General features: G+C 38.0%; 1 protein-coding gene across 3 annotated transcripts in view; it reads left to right on the plus strand.

The window, feature by feature from the left end:
• The first annotated feature begins 316 nt into the window (after positions 1-316).
• The window catches only part of LOC137387160 (serine/threonine-protein kinase 11-interacting protein-like), a 51,930-nt gene continuing 25,404 nt past the window's right edge, over positions 317-26,842 (plus strand). Inside the window, exons 1-12 of one of the 3 annotated variants that reach the window (XM_068073482.1) lie at positions 317-440; positions 6,859-6,919; positions 8,236-8,335; positions 14,952-15,118; positions 17,680-17,850; positions 20,258-20,365; positions 23,181-23,252; positions 25,010-25,139; positions 25,323-25,426; positions 25,583-25,669; positions 25,927-26,134; positions 26,328-26,519. In XM_068073482.1, the coding sequence (XP_067929583.1) occupies positions 8,254-8,335; positions 14,952-15,118; positions 17,680-17,850; positions 20,258-20,365; positions 23,181-23,252; positions 25,010-25,139; positions 25,323-25,426; positions 25,583-25,669; positions 25,927-26,134; positions 26,328-26,519 (1,321 nt within the window). In that variant the 5' untranslated portion in view covers positions 317-440; positions 6,859-6,919; positions 8,236-8,253. Of the gene's footprint in view, positions 441-6,858; positions 6,920-8,235; positions 8,336-13,393; positions 13,442-14,951; positions 15,119-17,679; positions 17,851-20,257; positions 20,366-23,180; positions 23,253-25,009; positions 25,140-25,322; positions 25,427-25,582; positions 25,670-25,926; positions 26,135-26,327; positions 26,520-26,842 lie in introns of those variants that run through there. The other 2 variants (XM_068073483.1, XM_068073484.1) reach the window with 2 other exon arrangements.

Genomic DNA, 26,842 nt, shown 5'->3' on the forward strand with positions numbered 1-26,842 from the left:
AGTTTCTTACATATCAGTGACGGTCTATTGGAGCTAAATACCCTTGGTGTTTTAAAGCTTTGCGCGCAATGCTTCATCCACGCATGGGTATGAGTCAAACGATTTATTGGTAGCATGAGTTTTTATTAACTAGCTTGAACAAAACGTGATTCCACTAAGCAATATACAAATACAAAATGAAAGGCTAATAGATACAGCGCACTAGCGTTTCAATTTTTAACATTATAATTGGTTGGGGTGTTTTCGCTCCAGATCGCATCGGTTATTCTATGAAGCTAAACTACGAATCGACTCACAACTGGTCTCATATGAGCTTCGAGAGGGAGGATGACTTGAAGGCACATTGTATATTCTCTTGATACCGCATACGTATTTTAGGTACGAAAATCGAACAGGACATCATATAAACTGTTGAAAGCTTTAGCAAATTAACGGAAAAGGTAAGAATAAAACAGACCCGTCTTTTTATTTTTTGGCGATGACTAGCAAACTCCATTACAGGAGTCAGCGAGTGGTGGTGGTGGTCTAGGTCTAGGTCTAGGTGTTTTAAGAACCTGTAAATCCCGAAATCGGGCAAAAGAAGGCCGTTGAGAACTTTATTTAAAAATAGTCAATAAAACATAAAATTATGGTAAGCCGCGCAAGTTGCGCGATGTTCTAGGTAAAAAACTATTCATATAAAACCCGGTGTTTGCACATACAGCTGAAGGAGCACCCCCCGTAACCAATCTTGTTTCATGACTGTGAAGAACATTTTGTATTTGGTTAAAACTTTCGATAAGAGATTCATGGCAGTCGTCAGATAAAATCTTTAGCATGAGAGACATTCTTGCATGTTTGCGTCTTAGTTCTAAAAGTTCTAGATCTATAAAAATTCTTGCCTCTGTAACACTCTGCCTACCTTTCAAACCAGATATAAACCTAACCGCCCTTCTTTGAACTGCTTCCAATGATGCTACCTGTCGCATCAAATGAGGGTCCCATACTTCACTCGCATATTCCAATATTGGTCTACACAGAGTGAGATATGCAACCCTTCTAACCCTCATCGGCGCATTAAACAAAACATGTTTCATCATTCCCAATCGCTGACTTGCCTTAGATATGATTGAGTCTATATGTAAATCCCAATTAAAATCATTTGATATAAAAACTCCGAGGTATTTAAAACTGTCTACTAAAGATAAAGGTCTGCCACTTAGGTAATACACCACATCTGGGTTTCCGCTACTCTGCCTTGCAAAACGAACGATTTGGCATTTATCAGTGTTAAAATTCATTTTCCAGTTATAGGCCCACTGGTCTAATATGTTTAAATCCTCCTGGAAATTCACTGAATCCTGAAGGGTGTTTACCTGAGAAAAAAGTAAAGCGTCGTCTGCAAAAAGCTTGATAGCAGAAAACTTTAGATTATCGGAGATATCATTTATGTACACCAAAAATAGGGTGGGCCCGAGGACAGACCCTTGTGGAACGCCCGATGAAACCAGCAGGTCAGAAGATGCAGCACCCTCTATCACTACTCTTTGGAGTCTGTCTGACAGAAAGTCCCTAATCCAATTTACCATGTACGGGTTTATGTTTGATTTTATCAATTTGTCGATCAACAAGCCGTGAGACACCTTGTCAAATGCCTTAGAAAAATCCAGTACCGCTGCATGTACTATATTATTGTTATCTACTAATTTCATTATTTCATTCACAGTAGAGTGTGAATGAGTGGGTTTGGAGAAATGATGTTATGCATAACTAATCCGAATTTACACACAACATCAGTGTCGGATTTGCTTTGTCATTTCATTCTACTTTGACTATGTTCAGTTTGTGTACTTTTGCTTTGTCATGTGGGAACTAATTTGATTATTACTGGTTTGGGTACAAGTGAAGGTGTTAAGAAGCTGTTGTAAGCAATACTGATATTTACCAGTAAAAGTTAATTTTTATTCTATAAGTTCAGCAATTGAAATACATAACTAACAAAATTCTAAACAATAATATTAATGACAAAACGTTTAACAGGTAATAAAATTTACACCCTTACTCAAACTGTCGTCCATATTTGTTTGCTTGGTCTCGTACGGCTGCGAGTTTCGATAGTCATATGAGAGTCATAGCAGTCCTTATATGTAGAGGCTTGGTAGTTGAAACAGGGAAGTAGAAGAGAATCAGTTGATGATGGAGCAGGGGTCTCCATAGGTAGGGAAAGGTTATAGGCTCCATAAGCAGATGGAAGAGAGAAGGAGGCTCCAGAGGTGAAGGGAAGAGAGAGGAGGCTCCTTCAGAGAGGTAGATTGATCGGTAGACAGACAGACACTGAGCCGTTGGAGCTGTTCTCTTTTATAAATGTCTCTGTTAGCATGTGATAAAGTGTTTAGGAGCTCAGGTTCTGCTCTTTATGCTGCAGAGAGTTAGCAATTGAGTGAACTTGTCTTAAGTACGTCATGGTAGTGTGATGATTGGAAATTATGACTGACTCCAATTGTCTTGGTCGTGTCTGGTACAGGTCTGATACCTTTTAATGGTTTTCTGGCATGTCAATTGATTTCCCTTTCCTCATGGGTTACTTCCACATCCACAGGAAGTTTCTAAGCTGCTTGTAGATGAGTATATGATGACTGTCTTTATTGTTCGTTCTCTAACGTATTAGGTGTCATGTTCATTGTAATATTGCGTATGTCTCCGTGTTTAGGCGTTTCTCCATTACGCTATCTGCTTTTGCTGATACTTCTATACAACAGTGGATGGGGCTGCGTCTACCTCTTTGAATGTTACATCGGGAGTTCCCCAGGGCTTTGTTTTAAAGCCTTCTCTTTTTTTGTGTATATTGATAACATTTCAGAAATCCTATAAGCATCATCTATTAGGCTTTTTGCACACAATACATTGGTGTATCGCCCTGTAGAAACTCTGACTGATTAACAAGTTTTTCAGCAAGACCTTGTTTTACTGGAGCAGTGGTCTGACAGAATAAAAAAATTTTAATATGGATAAATGTCAGGTGGTTCACTTTGCCAAGCGATGTAGTAACAGTGATTTTACGTATTACCTTAACGGTAAGCAACTAGATACTGTGACACATTTTAAATATTTGGGAGTAAATATTGCCAATGATTTTAACTGGGGCCTGCACATAGACTCGATAACTGCCAGGATGCCCCAAAGGCTTGGTATGATTAAGCATTATTGTATGGCGCCCCCAGAGAAGTGAAAAGGGTCGCATACCTCACATTGGTTAGGCCAATCATGGAATATGCCAGTGAGGTATGGGGCCCATATTTACTGAGACAAATAACACTTTTGGAAAATGTGGAGAGTGAGGCAGTTCATTTTATTTCAGGGATTAAGGGTACACTGAGTGTAGCGAAAGCGCGTAACATTTTTAATATCGAACTCTTAGCACATAGACAAAAAAATGCTCGCATGTCTTTAATGTTACGGTTTTTATCCGAGGGTGGTCACAGTTCGATTATCAACAGTTTTGAACATAGCTTATACAAGATTTTATTCACAATCATGAAACCAGACAGGCAGCAGGCCGGGCACCCCTGACATTATCCACAAACCAAACATTTTAATACCATAGCTTTGCACCCCGAACTTCGCATAACTTGCATGGCTATGATTAAAGGGCACTAAGTATTTTTTTGCGTGTCTATGTGCAAGCGTTTTTTATGAAACGCCATCGAATTGATGGCCTTCTTTTACCCGGCCCCGGGGTCTTAAGGCTCTATTTTAACGTAAACATAGATGTCTATATAGCGTACCTCTAAATTATTGATAGATATTGGTTACAATGTGTGGACGAATCATTTGTCTCAAAATCAAGCAAAAATCTTTTGTATAATATGCCAAAAAATAAACATATGGCGAGTGGGTGATCTGAATAAGCCACAGGTTTAAAATTAAACTTGTAATACTTTAGACGATAAATCTACTTGCCTAAAACACTACCACACCTAGTTATTTCATTCATGCATTTGGTCATTTTCCTTACCTAATGAATTTTCAACAGAACTAGCTATTGGTATTCACAAGGCAAATTGAATTGATATTACATTAAAAACAATTTTTCTATATAACGTTCAGTCAACGACTTAGTTATTTTGATCTTTTTCTTGTTAGTCTGCTCTCAAAAGGCCTGCGGCCAGAAGCTGTATTTTTGAATGTTAATCAAGTCTGATAGTACTATGCACTACTAGTTGTCATTATGTAGTAGCTAGATATGACATGGCCAAGGTATTGTATATTTACCATCATCAAATATGCTTGTCTGATAGTACTATGCACTACTAGTTGTCATTATGTAGTAGCTAGATATGACATGGCCAAGGTATTGTATATTTACCATCATCAAATATGCTTTTAATGCGATAGCAACCACTAGATGAAGTCTCATGTTTTTATGCCTTTGCTTGTTGCGTGAAAGAGAAATGCAAACTAAATGGATACAATGGCTGCAATATGTATTAATAAAGAAACAATTTCGGCATTCTGGCTAACCTTGCATTCATTTGGTATCGGACATGAATTTGTCGAATACAGTGCACCTTCAGGATACGATTCTGATCCATTCTAGGGTTGGCATCGTATGGTGAAAAGATTGTATGTAATGGTATAGAAACCATAGTAAATAATTCACCCTAAATAAGTTTAGCTCACTGAACACAAACTTAAAGTTTAGTTTTAGTATATATTTTAACTATTTTACTGATTTTTAATTTTTCTTCACTAAAATTTTATTATGTATCAGTTTCAGTCTTTGCTTTCATTATAACTTTTAGTGGACCTATTTAAATTCTTTTTCAATCCAATTCGGTAAAAAAGCCTGAACGATGCTGTTTTCGTAATGAAGTAAATTTTTGTTAGTAGGTCAAGGGAGTTCTGACCACTGACTTTCTGTTTGAAGGGATCGCAATTTCAACTTTTCTACTGGTTTTAAGTGAAAATATAATCGTTTTACACACGGGAATTGCTGAACTTGGAGAAATCAATCATCGTGTCTCTTTCAGGCATTGTGAAAATATTTTCGGCGATCAGCATTTTGGTGTCTCTGTTATTTTGGCATACAGAATACGCACACCAACTGTCAAGTTTGAACTCGAGCGAAAATTTTGTTGAGTTCGTATAGCGCAAAAAGATTCTCATGGCGAGGTGAAAAAAATTATCATATTCGACTTCGTAACCTCGACGAAAAAATCGTATACCAGGGTCGTTCTATCCTGAGGGTGCACTGTAGAAACATTTTTCTGAAACCTGCAAAGCATGATGCAAATAAGTATGTTGCATCTTAACCCATAGAAGTCATGGCTAGTCCTTACTAGTAGAATATTGTCATACCGCTAGTAAGAGTGTAAGAATTGTAAGAATGCCTTGCTTGCTCCAAATCCATAAAAGCATTCTGTAGATATGACTTCTGTTTTACATGCCAAAATTATGATAACCTAAAATTTTGGGTATTATAATTGCTTTACCAAGGTCATCATAGGTCTAATTACCTGATCGTTATGAGTCCATGATGTGATGGTGTAGGTTTGCAGTAGTGCTACACGATAAAACGATATTGCACGATAGGTGTCGATTTTATGTGGGACGATATCATTTTGGGGCGTTTTTTACGTCGATTCTGTAATCGGGTATATCGACGTTTTTGATATCATGTCAAGACGATAAATATCTGTGTTTAATTGGCAGAACCAACATCGATTATCGCTGGCTTTCGTGACTCAATATCGGCACAGCAATAGTTCCTGAAAACTTATTTACGAGCCCGCAAATTTCCTTTATTTTTGAGAATCCTCTAGAAACGGACCGGCTAGAACAAACGAGTGTCTCAAAGTTAGAGTGAAAAGACAACTCCTAATTTATGTATTTGGCCACGATTATCGACCTTGTATTTATGTTTTTGTGAAACAGCACAATAATCTATATCGAGAAAGCATAACTCCAAGGTTTCGATACTGAACGATATCGATAGCTCACAGGCCAACATATCGTTTTGGCATGTGGTGTAATATCGCACAGCACTAGTTTGGAGTTGTGCACACTGAGTTACTGTGCATTTCTATGGACCTTCGCATGTTGCAGCTTAACAACGGGCGCTTTGTTAAAAAAGATGTAAGGATTTCTTCACCAGTTTTCACGAAAGGTCATAGCGGCACATCCGGAACTGCTCTAATCAAAATGAGAGCGACTAAAATGTGTAAAGTGTTTAAAATGGGAAAGCTTGCGTGGCATTTTCTTGCGCATCATCCGCAAGTACCGTTTCTATATTTTTTCCAAATATGAAACATTCGGTGAAAATTAGTGAGTAACAAAACTCACTTCACTTGTTGATTTTTACTGTTTACATCTTGCGGATGACACGAACTTGCAGAATAATCGTCATGGAAACAGAGTGATTGTATATTTTCATGATTATTTCTCAAAACCAGATAAAAGGTTGTCACTCTCAGTCATTTGTAACACAGGCCGTTATCAACGCAAAGAATCATGTTTGTATAGATGCTTGACATTACACGCATTCCATGAAATATTGAGGCATTTCATGAAATATTGAGGCATTCCATGAAATGTGAGCTCGGAAAGGCAGTACTTAGTTCCAGTACTCTATTGTTATCAGTGATTATGTGTTTGGGCCTATTCCTGGAGCTCGTGAATGTACATAATTGTTCAAGCATGACTCATTTATAATACTCCAAAACAGCTTATTATGTTGGCAAGACGCAGCAACAATTCTGCCAATAATCCTTGCCTGAGTACAGAATGATACATTTTGTGTCAAATGAGCCAATTTCTTTGTATAAGCACACTAATTATGGCATGTGCTAATTTCAAATACCCTATGCATATTTGTTTTAGGAAATTCACAGGATACACTCAATCACTGCGAATGAAGTGCTTTCACGCCAAATATTCAACCGTAGGTAGCATGTTTTTACATTAAACTTCCTTTATACCGTAAGTCCTCATGCTCAAGCCGCACGGCTTGTGCTCCCAAACAGATGACTCACGAAGGAAAAAATAATCCTCGAACAAGCCGTCTGTGGTATCTAGCCGCCGTTACCAACAAGCCGCATATGCCCACAGACCGCGGCTAACGACTGAGGTTTTTTCGTCCTTGACCCCTTTGGGAACGAGAGTGTTGAGACGGGTTTCGCTATACCCCGTCCTCTTGAATAAGAAAACAGGCTACATCAGTACATGTGAAAAGAATTTTCTTTTACTTCCAAGTTCAAATTAAAATTCCTGAACCCTTGCATCAAGAACTTACTTGCCATGTCTTAGCTAGATTTTTATTGTGCTGTTAGAGGTCTTCATGTTTATGGAAAGATGTCGGTCAAGAATGAAAAGGTGTTAATAACCTATGACTGTAGTGAGTTAAACATAGCTCATCATCTTCATAGATAGAAGTTTCGTTTGGAATTTAAATTTATTTAAAAAAACAAACAAAAAAACACCCAAGAAATTTAATGTCATTAATTCAAACTAAATAAAATCTTCACTGATGATTTGAATAAGATTGTGAGGTTAGCTTATCCGCTTAAAAAAACTGCTTGTCTCTCACTCGTTTGTCACGAATTCATCTCAACTTACAGCGATAAATTCTTCTTTAGTTTAAAGTGTTTCATAAACATGACCTTGAAAATAAACGAGTAGGTTGCCAAAACCCCCGTACATAAAAGTGTATCATGAATGCGATTCTATGGTTATAGCGCGAGAGCTGAGCTGAGACCGCATTTATCGAGAAGCCGTCCTGAGTCCCACGTAAGTTTTAAAAAAATGGCTTTAGCCGTGGTCTATAACCTTGAACCAGAAGCCGCGCCCAACGACAAGCCGCGCGGCTTGAGTATGAGGACTTACGATAAAACTATTCTTACATTAGCTCATGTTGCATAGCCCTAAATAGCGTCAATATAATGGAATGCAGTTAATACTGCAGCTTTGTACTTGTAATATACTTGCGGTATGTGAAACTAGTCTATGTATGCCATTAATGCAGTATATGAGCCACACATCCTCCAATCAGCACAGCTTGTTGAGTAGCCATTGTTCTCTATAAATAGACCAATTGGATTCGTTATATAATATGTTATCTAATTCGTACTATTCTCTGCATTTTACCCTTAAACCAGAGGTTGTCCAGTCACTTGTTGGCTATTGTCAGCACGCTTAGTTTTTGCTTGAAGTAAACAGTTTCTTTGCGTGAACTTGATACCCTTGACACCATTTTTACAGCCAACTTAGCGGACTAGGATGGATGTAGAAGGGCGTGTTAAGCACTCTCCCACCAAGTCTACAGTTGTACAGAACCTTAAGAAACTCGTCTCTCTCAACAGTGAGTTTGTATTAATTGAATGGATAGCTCCATGCATGTATACATGTATACATCACTCCTCTTTGTTTCTGAGGGCTGTAACTGCACATATATCTTTGTTTTATGTTTGTTGTGTGTAAGTGGTTTTTGCTGTGAACTGACAGCCTGTCAGGACTCTCTGATTGTAACTTCTCTATTTTCGTAATCAGGAGATATCTTCTTTCTTCCATTTCGTTTACCAATCAAACGGTTATGTAGTTTCCAATCTCTCAATGAACAGGCAAATCTGTATATAAATCTCAGTCATCTGTCGTTTGTCTGTCCAGCTATAGGGATAGAGTTATAGCAATGCAAAATCACCTTCATGCTGTATTAGAACTCACTACATTCAAATCACAAGTCTACTAACAAGCACACGTAACCACAAGGCTAAGTAGTTCTTATCATTCCCATGGCTCCTACAATATACTGTATATCCTTCGCGGATTACACACGCTAAATGTGCACTTTTCATTATTAATTAATATTACCTATTCCGTTTTTTAAAGCTAATTTCTCTTCATCATTACATCTTATATTTTTAATTTGTAATTTTTTAATGTGTCATTTCAATTTCAAATGTGCCGTTACACTCAGATTTCGGTAAATCTGTAAAAGCTAAATGCTTTTCACGTGAGCAATTGTATTATCTGAAGTAGAAATTGCCTCTACATTCTTTCTCTGTTCGGTTGGACAAAGTATCAGACAAATAAAGTCTGATATCTCATTTTTACGTTTGTATCGAGAGGCACCAGAATCGGGAGGTACCAGTACCATTCATCAAAGCTTTGATTACAACGAACTTCTGCTGCAACAGTAACCTTTTTATACACACAATTCCATGAACTAACTGGTTTTTTTCCTCAATTTATTTGAATTGCATAAAAACACTTTTCTCATGATATCAAATTTAAAAGTTAGAATAGTTAATGTTGTATATTTTAAATAAAAATAAGTTTTCTGCGCAAAGACTTTTATTGTCCGGGCAACACCGGGCATTCACTAGTGTACTTGTACAAAGCATAGATCTAGGTGAACATATGAAACATCTATTTGACACATGGAACCTCTAGGACTCGAGGTGGTCATGTGGGATCTGTAGATGAACATGTGTAAGTGGTGGAGTTTGTTCATTCATATGTTGGCTCTTATAAAGCAGAATAAAAAATAGTGGGTAGTTGACATACTAGTTGAAACAGTGGGTAGTTGACATACTGAGTGAAACAGTGGGTAGTTGACATACTGAGTGAAACAGTGGGTAGTTGACATACTGAGTGAAACAGTGGATAGTTGACATACTGAGTGAAACAGTGGGTAGTTGACATACTGAGTGAAACAGTGGGTAGTTGACATACTGAGTGAAACAGTGGGTAGTTGACATACTGAGTGAAACAGTGGGTAGTTGACATACTGAGTGAAACAGTGGGTAGTTGACATACTGAGTGAAACAGTGGGTAGTTGACATACTGAGTGAAACAGTGGGTAGTTGACATACTGAGTGAAACAGTGGGTAGTTGACATACTGAGTGAAACAGTGGATGGTGAGAGCATATGCAAGCGAAATGATGTTCTCACCATTGGTAGCGGAGTTACTCTATAAGAGACTGACCAGTGTAGGCCGCAGTTCTTATGACAGCTCACAGCAGTGAGAGAGTGAAGAGAGCTGTGACTGTAAAATGTGCTACTTAGATGAAACCATAGCTTGTTCATCTTTAGCTCACGCTCAAACCAAATTTTGATTTGTCTCCCTTGATCTGTTTTTTATATGCTAGTACATGTACTTCCAAGTTCATTCGATTACACGTTTTGCGACTACCTACACAGCTGTTTACATAGGCAAAAATATTAACAAATTATACAGTACATTGTTTTCGCATTTCGAGTGTAGCTAAATGTAGAAAAAAATTTTGTTTGCATAATATTTAAGCATTATTAATGGAATCATCAGAAATTTATCCATTTGTTTTTCTGATCTTAGCTTTTTTAGAACTGTTTAAATAATGCCACAACGCAGTTTTTAACTCTCGTAACAGTAAAACACAGTAAACTGAATTACTTAGCAATAACTTTGTGAAGAAAAGACAAAAAGTTCCGTGAAAATAATACAAAAATGAGAGTATTAGTTTGCACATTACAAACAATTATTCTACAGGTACATTCCTCCTATAAATTAAAACAGTTGTTTGTTGAATTTAATCATTTTCACAAAATGTGAAAAAAAGCCATAACCATAATAGAGAAACTATAACATATTTTATTACTAGGAGCTGATACTCTATATCTTAAACTCTGATGGTAACATGTAACTCTGATTCTACATGTAACAAGACAGACCAGGACCTATTCATTAAGTGGGCTAATAATATGTATTGCTGAGAAAATATATTCTCTCAGTAATATTCACAGTAAGAGTGCCACAATGAAACTAGCAGACTAGTGTCACCACTGACAAGTGCTGGCAAGTGTGCTCAGATAATTACATGAAAAAAGTCTGGTGGAGGCTTTAGGGATTCAGCTTCATGTGATCTGAGTAAAGGTACAGGATGTGTATATTTCAACTTGCGTAGAACTGAGTTGGCATGACGTGTGTACTAGCTGAGTATCCGGGTAAGTTTAGGAGAGTGAACAGTGGGTCAATGAGCCCACCCAGTATTGCTGCGTCCTACACGTTGCATTAGCTCACCATAGCCCTCTGAGTAGATAGAAATATCTGGATTAGATCAAATTGGTTTTCGCTGAGATGCTTTTCTGTTCTTCATATGACTCTAATATTTCCCACCATGAAGGCGATGAAGTCATTTGACATGCTCAATCAGAGTCGAGTTGTTGATTATTAGAATCTGATGTATCTCATTGTTCCCTCTACCGAAGCAAACACGCATATTGTCACGGTCTACATATATACTAGATGGTATATTTTAGATGACGTATTCTAAACAATCTATTTTTAATAGTCTCTCAGGCTCTTAAGAAATATATCAGTAAATGATACCACTCTGAGAGAAAGGCATATCCTGTAGTTACAGTGCTTGTCTAGGGCCTTGATCTCTGTTAAATATTTGATGTTTGACGCAAATGGTCATCTCCATGACAAGTTCTCTTTGTCACCAGATGAGTTTTCAAGCAGGACAACCCTATTTTATTGGAAGTTAGTCAAACCAAAACCCTAATTTTTTACTGTACAACAGATCAAATATTCAATTGAACTCTTTAACACAATTTAAATACAATGTACAGCTTTTAATAAATTGGTTTTGTTGAGTATTGTTAGAAGTTTTTTGTGCTTGGTCTTGCTTTTGTTCTTCTCATGTGGTGCGTAAATGTCAGCCATTTCAGCAGCGCAGAGTAAATACTTCAGACCTCACACTTCTGATAAGTCCTAATAACCGCTTATCAAGTAACCATCTACCAACGACTTATCAATGACCTAGCTTCTTTCATCAAACAGATTAGCGTAGTTCCACACGCTTTGTACCGCAGTCATTGCACTGCTGAGAGAGCTCTCTATAAATAATGCCTAACTTTCTCCGTCTCATTCATCAAGAGTTCAACATACTATCAAAGATTGTTCAACATACTATCAAAGATTGTAGATAAAATGAACAGCAACAGTAGTCAAGCTTTTGCGCTTGTTCAATTACTTGAAGTGTAGCTGTTTAAGTAACCACTCGGTAGTACAGGCCATGTCCATCTCTTTTGCTGTTGGTCGCTTCGACAATGGCTGCTTTATGGTTTAGGCTTTATCGCTGACTTCCATGCATCTCTGTTTTCTGCCTTCTCTTGCCGGCTGTTTGGGTTAGGTTAGTTCTTTCAACTTGGTGTTACGCTTAGCTATAGCTTTATATCTCAACCTGAGTCTGCCCTGATTCCTCTTCCTTTCGTAGAGTTGTGAATATAATAGTTGTCTTGGCTATCACTCATGTCCCATCCTGTGCACATGTTCCAGCTATCTTAGACCTTTTTCTATCAGAATATCTGCCATGGATGAGAGGTCAGCCAGTTTTAGGATTTTGGCGTTTTTGACATTATCTTTCTGAGTGAGGTTCATTATGCAGCATAATGTTGTCTCATCATGTCTGCGTGCAGTTCTTCACTTGCATTTGGACAGTGTACCAAACGCAAACACAGGCCATCTACCCATCTCTATAAAGCCTGGTTTCCATATGACAGCGCAGTGATCGTGCGTGGCCCAGTGATCGTGCGCAACGCATTGCTTGGGCTGCGATGTAGTGTTTCCATAGCGTGAGTAGGCGCCATGCTTGTATTGGACAGGGTGGGTAATTTCCTTACTTTTTCGTACGGAAGACCGATTTCTTCGGAAAACAGCCTTCCGTTGCGACCTTGCACTGTCATATAAAAACCAGGCTTACTCTTTGGTACGGGAAACAGATTTCTTCGGAAAACAGGCCTCCATTTGAATTGTGGAATAGGTCGAAAATGTCGAGCGGTGTATTGTGGGATACATCAAGGATCCATTCTATTGGATCTTTGCAATCAGCATACGCACATCGCGCGATTGTCGTGCGCTGATGTTTCTACATCACAGCCGGCCTACGTGCGCCTTGTTGCGGAGGGTGCGCTGTCATATGGAAACCAGGCTTAAGTCAGTCTGCTGTCGGCATAATGATTTCCTGTTATCCATTTATCTCACAATGCAATTTATTGTAATCAAGCAGTGCTGTCATGATGGGAGCTTGACCCGTAGAGGAGTAAGGATATATGTTTGTTTATCAGATAATTCATACTAATGACCTCCACTTGTTTTGCAACCATCCATTTCTTATTCGAATGGGAGGGGTGACAAAATCTTTCCTTTTTGCTGATCATTGGTCATGCGATCGACAACAGGAAATTTGTAAATCACAAATAACTTGTCAACAACTATCTATAAAACCTTAGACCATTGAGAAGCTTATAGGAAAGAGATAGGTTCGGCAGCAGGAGTTATATTCGACAGCAAGAAATAAATTCGTCAGAAAGGGACAGCTTTCTCTTAGGCAATAAGAGATCAATTCAGCGGTACTCATATAGATTGCACCTTGAAACACGTAGCACACTGAATGACTTTTGACGCTCCGCTGATGTCTGGTATGTTGTCGATTTTATAGCCTTTTCCTAGCTTTTGCAAACATTGGCTTTACGCCAGAATTCCTTCTCTGTCACAGACATATAGCAAAGTACTCGAAGTCTTAGCTCTACATACGTAATAAGATATACACTTACTAGTAATCCAGATGAGCTCTTACATTGTGGATTCTGCTCTTGATGTACTTGATCCTCTGTCCTAAAATAGTGAATATTCAATCGCTGCCATACTGGCTAGATGACAGCTGCTGTGTGGCTAAATGCTATCTGTTGAGTTTATAATGGAATTCAGAAGGGTCTCTTTCGGTATGTGGATACGTTTAGCATTTACTGTGTTCATTGAGCATTAAACGACTGCAGAAATGTTATGTAAATACAGTATGATATATGTTATGTATAATTAATTTCAAAACGAAGGTAATATTCACATAGTATAATGATATTATTATCGAAGCTTTCTGTTGTTTATACTTTGCAACAATTTCAGAGTCTTTTTGTTAATATTGCGATTGTATGGATGAGCATTTGTAATGGGCCATTGGTTGTTATGAGCTTTCTTTCTCAAATTACTAGCAGTTTATTATGTTATGAACTGTGAGCTGTAGACAGCTGCAGTTGAGTCTCCTACAACAAGAGTTAACGATTTAATAGGTGACATATCTTCTAGTCTCAGATATGGCTACTGTATTACCATAACATGAGGTATTACATAACCAGACACCAGGTAGGCAGTGTGATAGAAAATAAGGTATGGCTGCATCATACATAAATATCAACAAAGGATGTGGGAGACACCGATTTCTGGAGGTGAATCGAAACCATGCAGCAGTTGATTCCCTGCTAACAGGATCTCAGCACCAATCCTGACATTCTCCAGCAGTTCTTTGCACATGCCCACGTGCTGCAGCTTCGTTCAGAGAGATGGTATAATAATGGAGTGAATATTTTTTAAACTGCTTGAAGTCAGGCAGCATTACTGAGAGTGTAGAGTTTATTTGAAGGACTCTGTTAGGAAGCTGGACTACCCTAGGACACTTACATTTCGCTAGTATTTAGTTTCGTGAGTAGCATACAGAGTAAAATTTTGCTGCAACTTAATTTCGCAGCTCTGATGAGTGCGAATATATAGTCATGTGAAAATAAATGCAGTGGAACAAACATAATTAGATTCCTCAGGTTCATTTCACCGGTAAGAAAAAAAATTCAATTTGGGACTAGTTTGTAATTGTGAACCGCAGGTAGAATAGTGTGGGCGAGGTCGATAATGCAATTTGATCTTTTGCTGCCATTTGTTTCTTGGACTATAAACGAACAAAGCTATTTAATTTCGCGTTTTCGCTCGTTCGTTATGATAGTTTAGTTTCGCACATGAAATTTTCGTGAGAGGATGACTCCGCGAAAACGCGAAAGTTAGATGAGGCGAATACATAAGTGTCCTAGGGTATGTAGCACAGCTTAGCTGATCAACTTATCTCTGTAAAAAGCCAACTCATCGCATGATGTTGTGTTGTAGAAGATGATTTGGAAAATGGAGACGTTCCTTTGTGCCTCACGCCAGAAGTCCTTGTTATACTGAATCACGGCTTTGAGCATTTAGGGGACATGCGGAATGGAGGCAACAAGTTCTACAACGATTTAGACTTTCTGAAACGAGCTTTAAATTCTACACGCTATCTTCGGGTTGGTCTTGTCACTGCGTGTTTTCATAATCTAGGACAATACCATCTTTTCATACGTACTGATCTCGGTTTTGGATAGTCTAGTGATGGGCACCGTCCATCAGTGAGGCACAATTTGTCTTAGATTTGCACATCTATTTGGTTTTCACTAGAAATGAGTCAAATCCAGATGTAAGGCCATCAAGTTGTAATAGAGTTTGAGTTGGCAAAAATTTTAATTTTGAGTTGATTTCAAACGAGTTGCATAACTGCAGCTGTTGATTGTGAGCCAAGTTGGGATCAAATCATAAAATCCTTTCAGTAGATCTGAAAGGGGAACCTGTTAGAAGGTAACTACACGTCAAAGAAATGTGTCTTTTGCCTAGAAAATGCATTGGCAACACATTGCCAACGCGTTTTTTAAGCAAAAGACACATTTCTTCAGTGTGTGTAGCCACTTTCTAAATGTAGTTGTGTTAAATCTGTGAAAAAAACATTCTGGCCGAAACAGTTGATTCTCATTTTATCATTTGTCATTGCGAGCCAATTTCTTTCAAGAATCACTTTGGAATGACAACAACTGAGCTTCACACAAACAACTATATATATATATATGTATGTGTGTGTGTGTATGTATGTATATATACATGTATATATCTTTGTCCATATACAGTGAAACATGGATAGCTCGCCCTCGGATATAGCGAACACATGGTTAACTCGACTGGATTTGCTTGGTCCATTCCCACGCAATGATAAATGGCTCTATATAACTCGAACTCAACACTGTTAATTCGAACTGTTTTTTGCCCAACGGCTACCAAAACGGTTGCTATCGCTTTAAAAAATCACTTTATTCCAAGCCATAGAAGTAAACCTCAACTTTTCGTAATTCATAAGCGTCGTTACTACCTCCATCGGCAAAATATTTTTGTCAACGACTGTTCTAAAGGTTTGGTGAAATTTGATTTATGCTGCTATACGATGAATAGCACGGGCTAACCGGGTCACGGGCGCAAGGATTTTCGCCACGCACATACAAAACAAAAACAGCATGTTGTTTTTGTTTTGTATTTGCGTGGCGAAAATCCTTGAGTGCGTGACCCGGCTAGCCCGTGATGAATAGTTTTCCGACGTTGATTCCGTGTTGAATCAACGTCGGAATGTTGAATGTTTAAAACGTTTTAAAAATTGTTGTAATTAAACGTATACGTTGTCTTAGCTAAAAAAACTATTCATCGTTTGACCTAAACGCAGAATACGTGTGTACATTCAATAAGTATCCATTCAAAAAACGTTAGTGATATACAATGTACCGTAAAACCTCGTAAAACTTTTAATTGAACTGCCTCGGAGTGTTGCTCTTACCGAATGCCAGGTAAGTAAGGTAATCTTTGCATAAACTTCAAGAAAAATCGGCAAAATTGATCGTGGGTAAAACACTCAAAAGAAAAAGATGTCTTTTCTTTTGAGCATTTCAGCAACGATCAAGTTTTGCCAATGTCAATCTAAAAAAACGTCCTGGCAATAACATCACCTCAAACAACGAACCAATCTCAAGTGATAGAAAAATCTCTATATTTTTTGATAAAAACGTTTTAAACTTTACATTAGAAGCATTTAATTTGAAACAAGCCATTTGTGCTTTTGATTTATATTATAGTTTGTATATGTTCATGTATCTACTAATAAATAAGTAAATACATGGACTTGTGACAGTGCTCTGATAACTTGAACACTCTGATAATTCGAACACTTTTGCTCGGTCCCTTGAAGTTTGAGTTATCCGAGTTTCACTGTATATATATATATATATATATATATATATATATATATATATATATATATATACATTTATATATGAACAAAGATATTCTCACAACAGTGCCAATTGATGTCAATTGGAAATGTCTATGAAACCTTTCAGATAATTCTATAGCTGATTAGTTCTATTAGAAGCTAAAATTTTACTCTAGATAATTTGTTATATAAACCAAAATTATTTTGGTACCTAATATTTCGATTAGTGAATATTTTTTCCGAGCCAAAAATATTTCAGTAGCAAAGTTACTGTCATCACAAATTGTTGATGAATTATAATAGATTATTAATAAGCTGATGGTACCTCAATAGCGAACCTCACTAATCCGACAAGGATGTGCGGCTTCCGCACGGCTGGGGCTAATTCTTATTGGTCAATCTACTTGCCAACACGATGCACAATTTGTGGGTTATGCATTTCATCAATGTGTGTAGCCAGGCATTTACCTGATCCTGGTTGACTTTGGTGTTGGGATCTGAGAAAGGATCTAAGTTTAAATTCAGAGATGTAATGCTTTTGTTGAAATGATTGCAGGTTTATTTGTCTCTAGTTTGTGGAAATGAATATGACTGTGTATTACTGTTTTTACTCCAGACTGTTTTCTGTTGCTATCAGTGAAATCAAAGTTAAAGCGCATGTATGCGCCGCTACAACTCTTAGCATCTTTGTCTGCATATTCATTTGCTGTATGAACCTTGTTCTAATACAGTTAATGCATCTCACAGAGCTTGGGCTGAATGTTATATTTGTCACTGTTGCAGCTGTCCCATGGCGGTACTGCCACTATACAAGCACCTGTCGACCTGGGAGTCTTCAACCACCTCTCACAACTCGACATCAAACGGATTCCCATTCACTGGATTGTAGGCCTAAATCGATTTCAAGACAGGTTGACACTAATTCGAATGTGTCGCAGCCTTAACTTTTTGGAGGTAAGCGCACTCATCTCTCTCTCTCACTCTCATGCCTAAGGATGCATTCCTTATCCTTATTTACGTCATGTCATGTGTGTTTCTTGCACCTTTTCATTCAAAGTCCTCTCGATCAAAATAGGACACAGTAATTAGATTTCTCTACCAGCTGAACTACGGTATGTTTAAAGCTATTAGTAATGCAGGCTGAGCTGTTGATATCTCAGCTGTTACTAGGTATGTTCATCTGCAAATACAACTACCTCAGTACTGTTCTTACTATACAGCTTGGAATTTGTGCATCGCTGGTAAAATTTGGTTAATAAATTGTTCTTATTAATAGTTTTGCTGCTTAAACATCACAGAATTAAATGTGAGTTTATATGTCTCGGATTAAACAAACTGCTGCTACTGAAATCGTGCTCGCTAATAATTTGTTCAGTCAATTGAAAGCTATTCATTGACGATTTCGGTGCGCATGCACAGCTTTGACAATTTTATGAGTTTCGAGCTACCGTACTTTTCAGACTATTAGCTGCTACTTTTTTCTGACGATTTGAGCCATGCGGCTTATATAAGGGTGCGGCTATTCTGTTGTTTTTTCTTTTACCGCTAGTGCGCATTAACCAGAATATCCGGTTAGTGCGCCGCTAGCGGTGAAAGAAAAAACGAAACAATGCCTAACAGTACTGTTCCGTTAGGTAGTAGGTTAAAAAGCGTCGGTTAATAACTTAATACGAAACAGTACCATTCAGCACTGTTCCGTTTTAAACCGAAAAGTTGGTGCCGCGTTAAAAAGCACCGTCATGAGTTCTACGGCCTATACAAAGGTGCTGCCAATGTATTGTTTTATTATCAGTTTTGGAAAATAAAGCAGATACGGCTTATATAGGGGTGCGGTTTATAGTCCGAAAAGTACGGTAATATTTTCGTGTTTTCCGTATATTTTGTGATTTCGCCCGAAACTTCTGAAATTTTTGGCGCATGTTGCTGTACCTTTAAGGCGTGGTCACACGAGCACCGAACCAAACTAAATGACGCAAAACGACGTCGCTCTCAGCTGTAAAAAGTTCGGCCGAAGACATTTCTAGCCGAAACGAACCATTTCGGTACTGCTCGAAATTTCGTGGCTGAACCTTTGCTCTTATTGGCTGATTAGAATTCTAGCGAGCACGCGTCACATTTCTCCTTACGTGCGTGTGAGTAAAGTTAAAAAAGAAATGGGACGATACTTTTATTTCGTTAAATAAACAACATGAAGCAATTTACGACAAGGTTCACCCGGACTTGTGATTGTGTTGCATAAATGTAAGATGTTGCACTTAAGTTTTGCGTAAATGTAAGGGAATGGTTGTGATTTTCTTTCGTGTAGAATATAAGTAATGTGTTATATTCATCCTGACGAAGTATCGTTGACTGATTTATTTATGTAAAACCCCAGTACTATGATAAAGGCTGATTTTGTTTGTTATTTACTCAGCATAGGAAAACATTCATATGCTAATAAAAAAATATAATTATGTTGATGGGAAGGGTTGGCAAAATCTTTGTATCGAGTGATTTATTTTGAGCAGCTGAACGATCTTCTAATAAATCTGCTGTGTAATTATAATTTATAATTGTTCCTTGTATAATTGTTATAATAAGTTTTTTGTTTACAATAGAAATATTTAACTCAAATACATAAAAACTACTAATGAAACCGTGTCCTGTCTCTATAAGTATGGTATCTAGGAAACGAAGTTACTTCGGTGGCCGTGTGACATGTGCTACGAACCGAACCAGCCTCCGAACCGATCCTACGTCGGTTCGGTGCTCGTGTGACCACGCCTTTAGGCCCTCTTTAAGACTGTCTAGCAGTGTAGATGACCAGGTTTATATCACAAGAAAGACGGAGAGTCCGCAACCACAACTCATTCATTAATTTGACTACTCGGATTGCGTGCCACAGGGGCTTATGTATTAATACTTAGCATTGTTTATCCTGCCACTAATGTTATGTTGTATTCGTGTTTGCACGCATCGGTTCTCTTTGTAAGTAGATGTTAGCAATGTTTTATGTTTGTTTCTCACGATTGCATAGTTGTAGTGATTATGTTAAATGCTATTTGTTTCTGCTGTCTTATTTGTAATGGGATGATCAAATAAATAATGTATTTTGTTCTGAAGATTTATTGTAACAAATATTATTGCATTAGAAAGGAATGCAGCGTCAGTTTTCCTGGTGGGTGAATGCGACGGCATATACATGTACACACTCATACCTATAGATTTTGTATAGTCGAGTGTTTGCTACATTACAATGGATGTGCCTTTTGGACCTGGTGGAGCTCAAGGGGAGATGGTGCAGCCAGAGTTTTATATTCTATGTGGACAAATCCTACAGCAACTAGAAATATCGCTTGTTTGAAATGTCGGATATTTGTAGGACCTGCTTGGTGTAAATTCGAGGTCGAATTCCCTCAGCTTAGCTTGGAGCAAACTGAAGAAACTTTACCTCTCCAATAACTTCATCAAGACCCTTGATGAGTCACTGGTGAGTAGTCGCTTCTCTTTCACATGAGTCACTGGTGAGTAGTCGCTTCTCTTTCACAAGGGTCACTGGTGTGTAGTCGCTTCTCTTTCACAAGGGTCACTGGTGCGTAGTCGCTTCTCTTTCACATGAGTCACTGGTGCATAGTCGCTTCTCTTTCACATGAGTCACTGGTGCGTAGTCGCTTCTCTTTCACATGAGTCACTGGTGCGTAGTTGCTTCTCTTTCACATGAGTCACTGGTGCGTAGTTGCTTCTTTTTCACATAAGTCACTGGTGCGTAGTCGCTTCTCTTTTACATGAGTCACTGGTGTGTAGTTGCTTCTCTTTCACATGAGTCACTGGTGCGTAGTCGCTTCTCTTTCACATGAATCACTGGTGTGTAGTCGCTTCTCTTTCACATGAGTCACTGGTGCGTAGTCGCTTCTCTTTCACATGAGTCACTTGTGCGTAGTCGCTTCTCTTTCACATGAGTCACTGGTGCGTAGTCGCTTTTCTTTCACATGAGTCACTGGTGCGTAGTCGCTTCTCTTTCACATGAGTCACTGGTGCGTAGTCGCTTCTTTTTCACATGAGTCACTGGTGCGTAGTCGCTTCTCTTTCACATGAGTCACTGGTGCATAGTCGCTTCTCTTTCACATGAGTCACTGGTGTGTAGTCGCTTCTCTTTCACGTGAGTCACTGGTGCGTAGTCGCTTCTCTTTCACATGAGTCACTGGTGCGTAGTGGCTTCTTTTTCACATGAGTCACTTGTGCGTAGTCGCTTCTCTTTTACATCTTTCGTAGTCGCTTCTCCTTCACATCTTTCGCTCTTATTATGCACATTTGAATTACTTCTATTCACTGATGGCATGACGATGAAGCGGTCAGATAGTGCACCCGCTTGACTACCGTCGAAGGATATCTGTCATTGATAGTGGGTGTGTGATGAGTAGGGCAAACTTTTTATTTACCTCAATATCAGAAAAATTGACCTTATTGTTTTGGAAAATTGACTTTATTGACTTCAAATGTAAAATACATAGTTTTCTAATTAATTCACAAGTCGAGCTGTCCAAGTGTAGTTTGAAAACATAACATTAATACATGTAGCTACATATTGGATGCATTGCATGCTGCTTATAAGAACTTTTGCGTTGACTGGTTTGGCTGTTCCACTTGTTTCTTGCGCTTGGCAGTTTTCTGATGGCTTTTCACAAAAAATCGTTTAGCTGACTTTACCACACAACTGCAAAGTTTACAATACAGATCATTGCCTGGTGTCTTGGTGAACACGGTAGAAAACTCTCTTATAATCTGAAGAACCTTCCCATGAGCTGATTGCTTAGCTTTTGGCATCTTTGCTAGTGTAAAACTGACTGCATACTAGTCATATAATTGGTCAGCGCATGCTATAAATATCAACCAGTGCCTTGAGCAGGTTTCATCATGCCTTGCTGACTTATCCTATACATAACGAATGGAGCAAGAGGAAAAAACCTACCAAACTTCCATTAGAAAAGGGAAATACCCAAACACCTTAGTAAGGAGAAATTCTGAATTCCCAGTATGCATAAAGAGTGAAAATTGTCTCCAAAATATAAAAACTGACCTAAAAGATAAAAATTGATCTAAAAGATAAAAATTGACAATTTATTGACCTTATAACCTGGCTAATAATGTACTTAGGGTGCTCATATGTGGTATTTTTGTGTTTTAAAATGATCCAAACATGTAAGAGAATTGACTTTATTGACAAAAGTTTGCCCTAGTGATGAGCAGTTATTGTGGCACTCACCCATAAACTCGGAGTTATCTTCCACACACAGCTTTTATTTAACAAGAGGAGATTTGGGTGGTCATTTCTATGGGGGATCAAGGAATAACAATGGTCAAAATCAGTAGGAACATTTTTAGTATTTACTGAATATGTTTGTTGTGTGATAGGTGATAGGTTACGAATAGGACGATCTCAGGCTATGGTTGTCGATGTTGAGTCATAGGCCAATACGCCTTCACCAGCAACAAGGGTTCTATAACTCGACGCCTGTGTATCATCATGTACCATGATTTTCATGAAACTTCTGGAATTCTACGGTGCATATGAAGAGAGGAATACATATTTAAAATCTGAACACCATATGTATACCTCTCACTCGTGCCCCTATGCGTAGAATCATTCCTAGCTATATTAAACATGCCCTAGTTACCCCTATATGTCGTTTTCTCTCCCAAGTGTGGCAAGAAATGAAATAACTTTTTTAAGGCTAACTATGGAACTCTCATTATTCAAATCAAATTAGAGAACTTACCCTGGCTTGACACTTTACTTGATATGGAATTTCTTATATAATACAATACAATGCAAAAACTTTACACAAATTCTTTATGTTAAGCGGAATTTACGTAAAAGGGGATTTATGCGAGATACTTTATAAAAATGGAAGTGTCAACGATGTACTCTGGAGCCCAGCCTAGTTTGAGTTGTAGATTGATTATAACCATGTACTCATACAATTGTTAATATTGCTGACGCGATATTATTTTTGTCTCTTTGGTTAGTAAGAGCTCATGAAACTATTAAGATGAATGTGATGGATCATACAGTCTGCTGTAGTGATCACTAGAGGTTTTTTGACACTACACATGACAGACTATTTACTCAGCTCTGTCTGTTGATCAAGGTCTCAACCTACTATCTTCATGAAATGACACAAGTTACTGTATTTCAATTTACTGAATTGTATTTTTGAACAGCCAATATTTCACCATATCCTCCCTTCATAGATCAAAATAGTTTCGTCTGCATGTCGAGTCATACATTCGATTATTCTTTACAGAACCTCGTACCAGCCCTGGAAGTGTTAGATTTGAGTCGGAATTATCTAAAGCAGACGGATCACTTCTTGGAGGTGAGACTAGAATAGACATCCACATATGGCTTGAACATAGCGAAACACACTTTAGCTGTATAAGATATATGATGACCTTGGCAGTGTCTCTATGGACACAAGTTCAATCAAACTGTTATTTATAATTTAATGATTCGCTTGAATCTTGAAAAACAATCTTAATCACCAGTCTATTATAATGATCAGTCACTTGAACTCCCCTATCTACACTTTATTACAGCTTCTATATTTTATTGATTTGTCATCATTGAGTATCAATACTATATAATTATAGATCATACTAGCTGTGCCACCCGGCCTTGCCCGTTGCCCGTGTAATAGAAAAGTATTTGGACATAAAATTGATTTGTATTTAACATATAACAAAATTTGCCATTCTAACTTTCAAACTACATATCATGAGAAAAGTTTTTTGTCTCATTAACAATGAGAAGTAGTGAGAGTTTTGCTATTAGCCAGTTTAATAATGTGAGCGAACAGCTTCTCGTGACGTTTTGCTATAACCCGCGTCACACGCAAAGCAGTTAGGTTTTGCTCTGATATAATGACTTATATTGGCAGGCTAGCAATTCGACTTCCGTAATCTTGTGGGCAAGGCGTCGGACTGTTGAATGGCTTGGTCCGAGATCGAATTCTCTTCGATACGGAATATTTATTCCAAGGTTTTAAGATCTATAGCCGGATTTCTGATGACACACACGGACTTTGAGAAATATATATATAGATTTACGTTAGGTCGTGATAAAACTATTAATCAGAAAATCAGAAATACGAACTGAGGTGATTACATAGTTGGTGGCCTGACATTTCAAAACAGTCTCTATGAAATGAGGTTTTGATTCAGATGCTTAAAACATTATTACATTAAACATAATACTGATTACCTAATCTTTCATCATATATATTATTTTACTGACAGCATTTCAAATAAATTAATTTAGATGACTTTAGGTTTGCAGGCAGAAAATATAGTTGTTTACCAGTAGGTAAGATACCTACAAAATAGCTTCTTTTGCTATCTAATCTGATTATGAAATAGCGGAGGGCTTATGAGTACCATATTGTCTGGCGCTAGTTGGGTGATGTTCAAGTTTTATAAACCAGAATCTAGTTCCAAAAGTGATTAATTCTTAGATTCGGTGACAATTTTATAACCAGGATACCGATATCATGATAGTATGCTTCTGTCTTCATCAGTCGGGGAAGTTAATTCATTAGAACATGCAGTAAGCTGCTGATGAGAAAGGTTGTATGACAAAGTTACACTTGAGCTCGCGTGAAAGAAATAGAATTGTTTTTTGTGACTTTTAGGCAACTCTCCTCCAATAAAATGAACTGGACCTCTGAAATCTTAAGACTTGCCTAATAAAAACAAATTAGTATAACTTAGTGCTATTTTATATTTTACATTATAAGTTGTGTACTAATCGAGACCCTCTAATCACAAAATGCTTAAAAGCATTATTTCTAATATGATCTATATGTATAACTAAATACTTTTGCACTCATTTCCTTGAAACTGAGGCTAACATGATTCACACGTTTCCTGATGCCTGTTTCACATGATGACTTACTTATTCGTAAACAGCTTTGTATAAGTGCTACAAACGCGTAATAAAACTGTGACTAAACACATAGGCAACTTGTTGAAATAATATGTTTTTGTGAGCTAATCATGTGCCCTCCATTTTGCAGATAATGAATATTTTAGGGGTTGGTATTTTATCTGAATGGAGAAGTGTATGAATATTTTATAGTGTCTGACAGAGTTGGTTCACCTGAATATCTCCTACAACTCTCTAACTACAATACCAACATTCGCTGACAGCAGTCTTCTTAAGCTGCAGACACTCGTTCTTCGTGCCAATCACATCGAACATATACATGGTAAGGACACACGAGTAACTCCTGCGTCGTATATGCTTGTCTTGAAATATTAATTGGCGTGACTAAAATCATCCTGTTTCTAACAACAGAAAGCGTCTGGGAAAATAATTTTACTATATAATGGCGATATTTAGAAATATGGGCGATGAATTTCATGGCTATAGTTATTTTCCCCTGCCACAGGTATAGAGAGATTAAAGCATCTGGAAACACTAGACTTGACAAGTAACATACTCTGTGATCACGCTGTACTTATTCCCCTTTATTCAATCACTACACTTACTCAGGTGAGCAAACAACTCCAATAGTTCTCTTCACAGCTGTCTATTCATTCAGACATGCATGACTTTGCTCCTAGCAAATTTGCTCGTAGCGGCTGATATTATCTCCTGGTGTTTATTTTTGCAGCTGCATAAACAACTGTTTTCTTTGTTATTACACAGTTATACCTGGATGACAATCCCTTGTCCTGCAATCCCCGCCATAGAATACTCACTGCTTCAATATTGTCATCAACTGTCATCAAACAGGTACTCGTTCCTTCTCCAACTTTGCAACCTGGCTAGTTATTTATGGTGTTAATAATTCTTAATATGGGTTGAGGCGTGCTCGCCAAAGCTTGTTTTTGTTACACAACACCGGATGGTATCAAAGCATGGTAATATTTTGAGGTAATTAGGCATCCCATTTTATTCCAAAATATGACTGTAGCCTTCTGTGTGTAATCATTTTTCTGTTAATTATCATCTATGTAGTCTGCAACCTTGCGATATCTTTTTGCGACCAGCTCTCTCTCGATGATCAAAAGTTCACCGAAACTGAGCGGCAGCAGGCAGCAAGCCTCAGGGTTGTGCTGAGGCCATCTGCAGAGGGAGGCCATGAAGCGCCTGTCGCAGATTCTGCTTCTACTCGTTCAGTAGGCAGGAGAGTGAAGGCAAATGATGTAAATAATATCGAGGAGATTCCACAGCCGGATGACCACATCGATGGTCCTGGTGAGCAGCTCTCATTGATGTCTCTCATTGATGTCTCTCATTGATGTCTCTCGTTGATGTCTTTCATTGATGTCTGTATTCTCTCAGTCATATTCTGTATGCCTACCTGATATGATGAGTTAAGAAGTGTTCAACTGCGATACAAGTCTTATCACACTGTTTTGGTACTTACTGTGAGTGTTTGAACTTGTAGTTTCAACAGTGCTACCTTCTGTTAACAACTCGGACAGTCCCCGCCCCTCCCCTAAGAGCTCCCTTCAGCTCTCTAAGGTTAAAACTAAGGCTGATACGATGAGAGAGGAGTTTGGAGATGAATGGCTACAGAGCTTCAATGGTCAGCATCCTTCAAACCCTCCTTCAGATCGTGTGGTGTTTAAACCTGATGGTTAGTTATGCTACTGGTTTATTCAGAGTCATCTGCTCTCTCACCTTATTTTATATTGTGGTTCCATTTGGGTCTGCAACATATTTCTCCTGTGGTTATATCGTTCCAAGAATCTTTTGAAAGACTGCTGTTGTGCTTGGTAAAAATGTTGTTCAGGAGACGAGCATTTAACCCTTCACAGACAATGATAGCATCTTCTATTTACAGTATTTTGTTATGCTTGTTTCCTGTTTCACCAGGCCTTACCGTATGTAATAACTTGCTGAATGCTCGGTATTGCACGAATTTTAAAAAACAGCTTATAAACAAGTGTAAGTAATGTA

Source organism: Watersipora subatra, chromosome 2 (genome assembly GCF_963576615.1).
Source record: "Watersipora subatra chromosome 2, tzWatSuba1.1, whole genome shotgun sequence".
In the NCBI taxonomy this organism is placed as follows: domain Eukaryota; kingdom Metazoa; phylum Bryozoa; class Gymnolaemata; order Cheilostomatida; family Watersiporidae; genus Watersipora; species Watersipora subatra.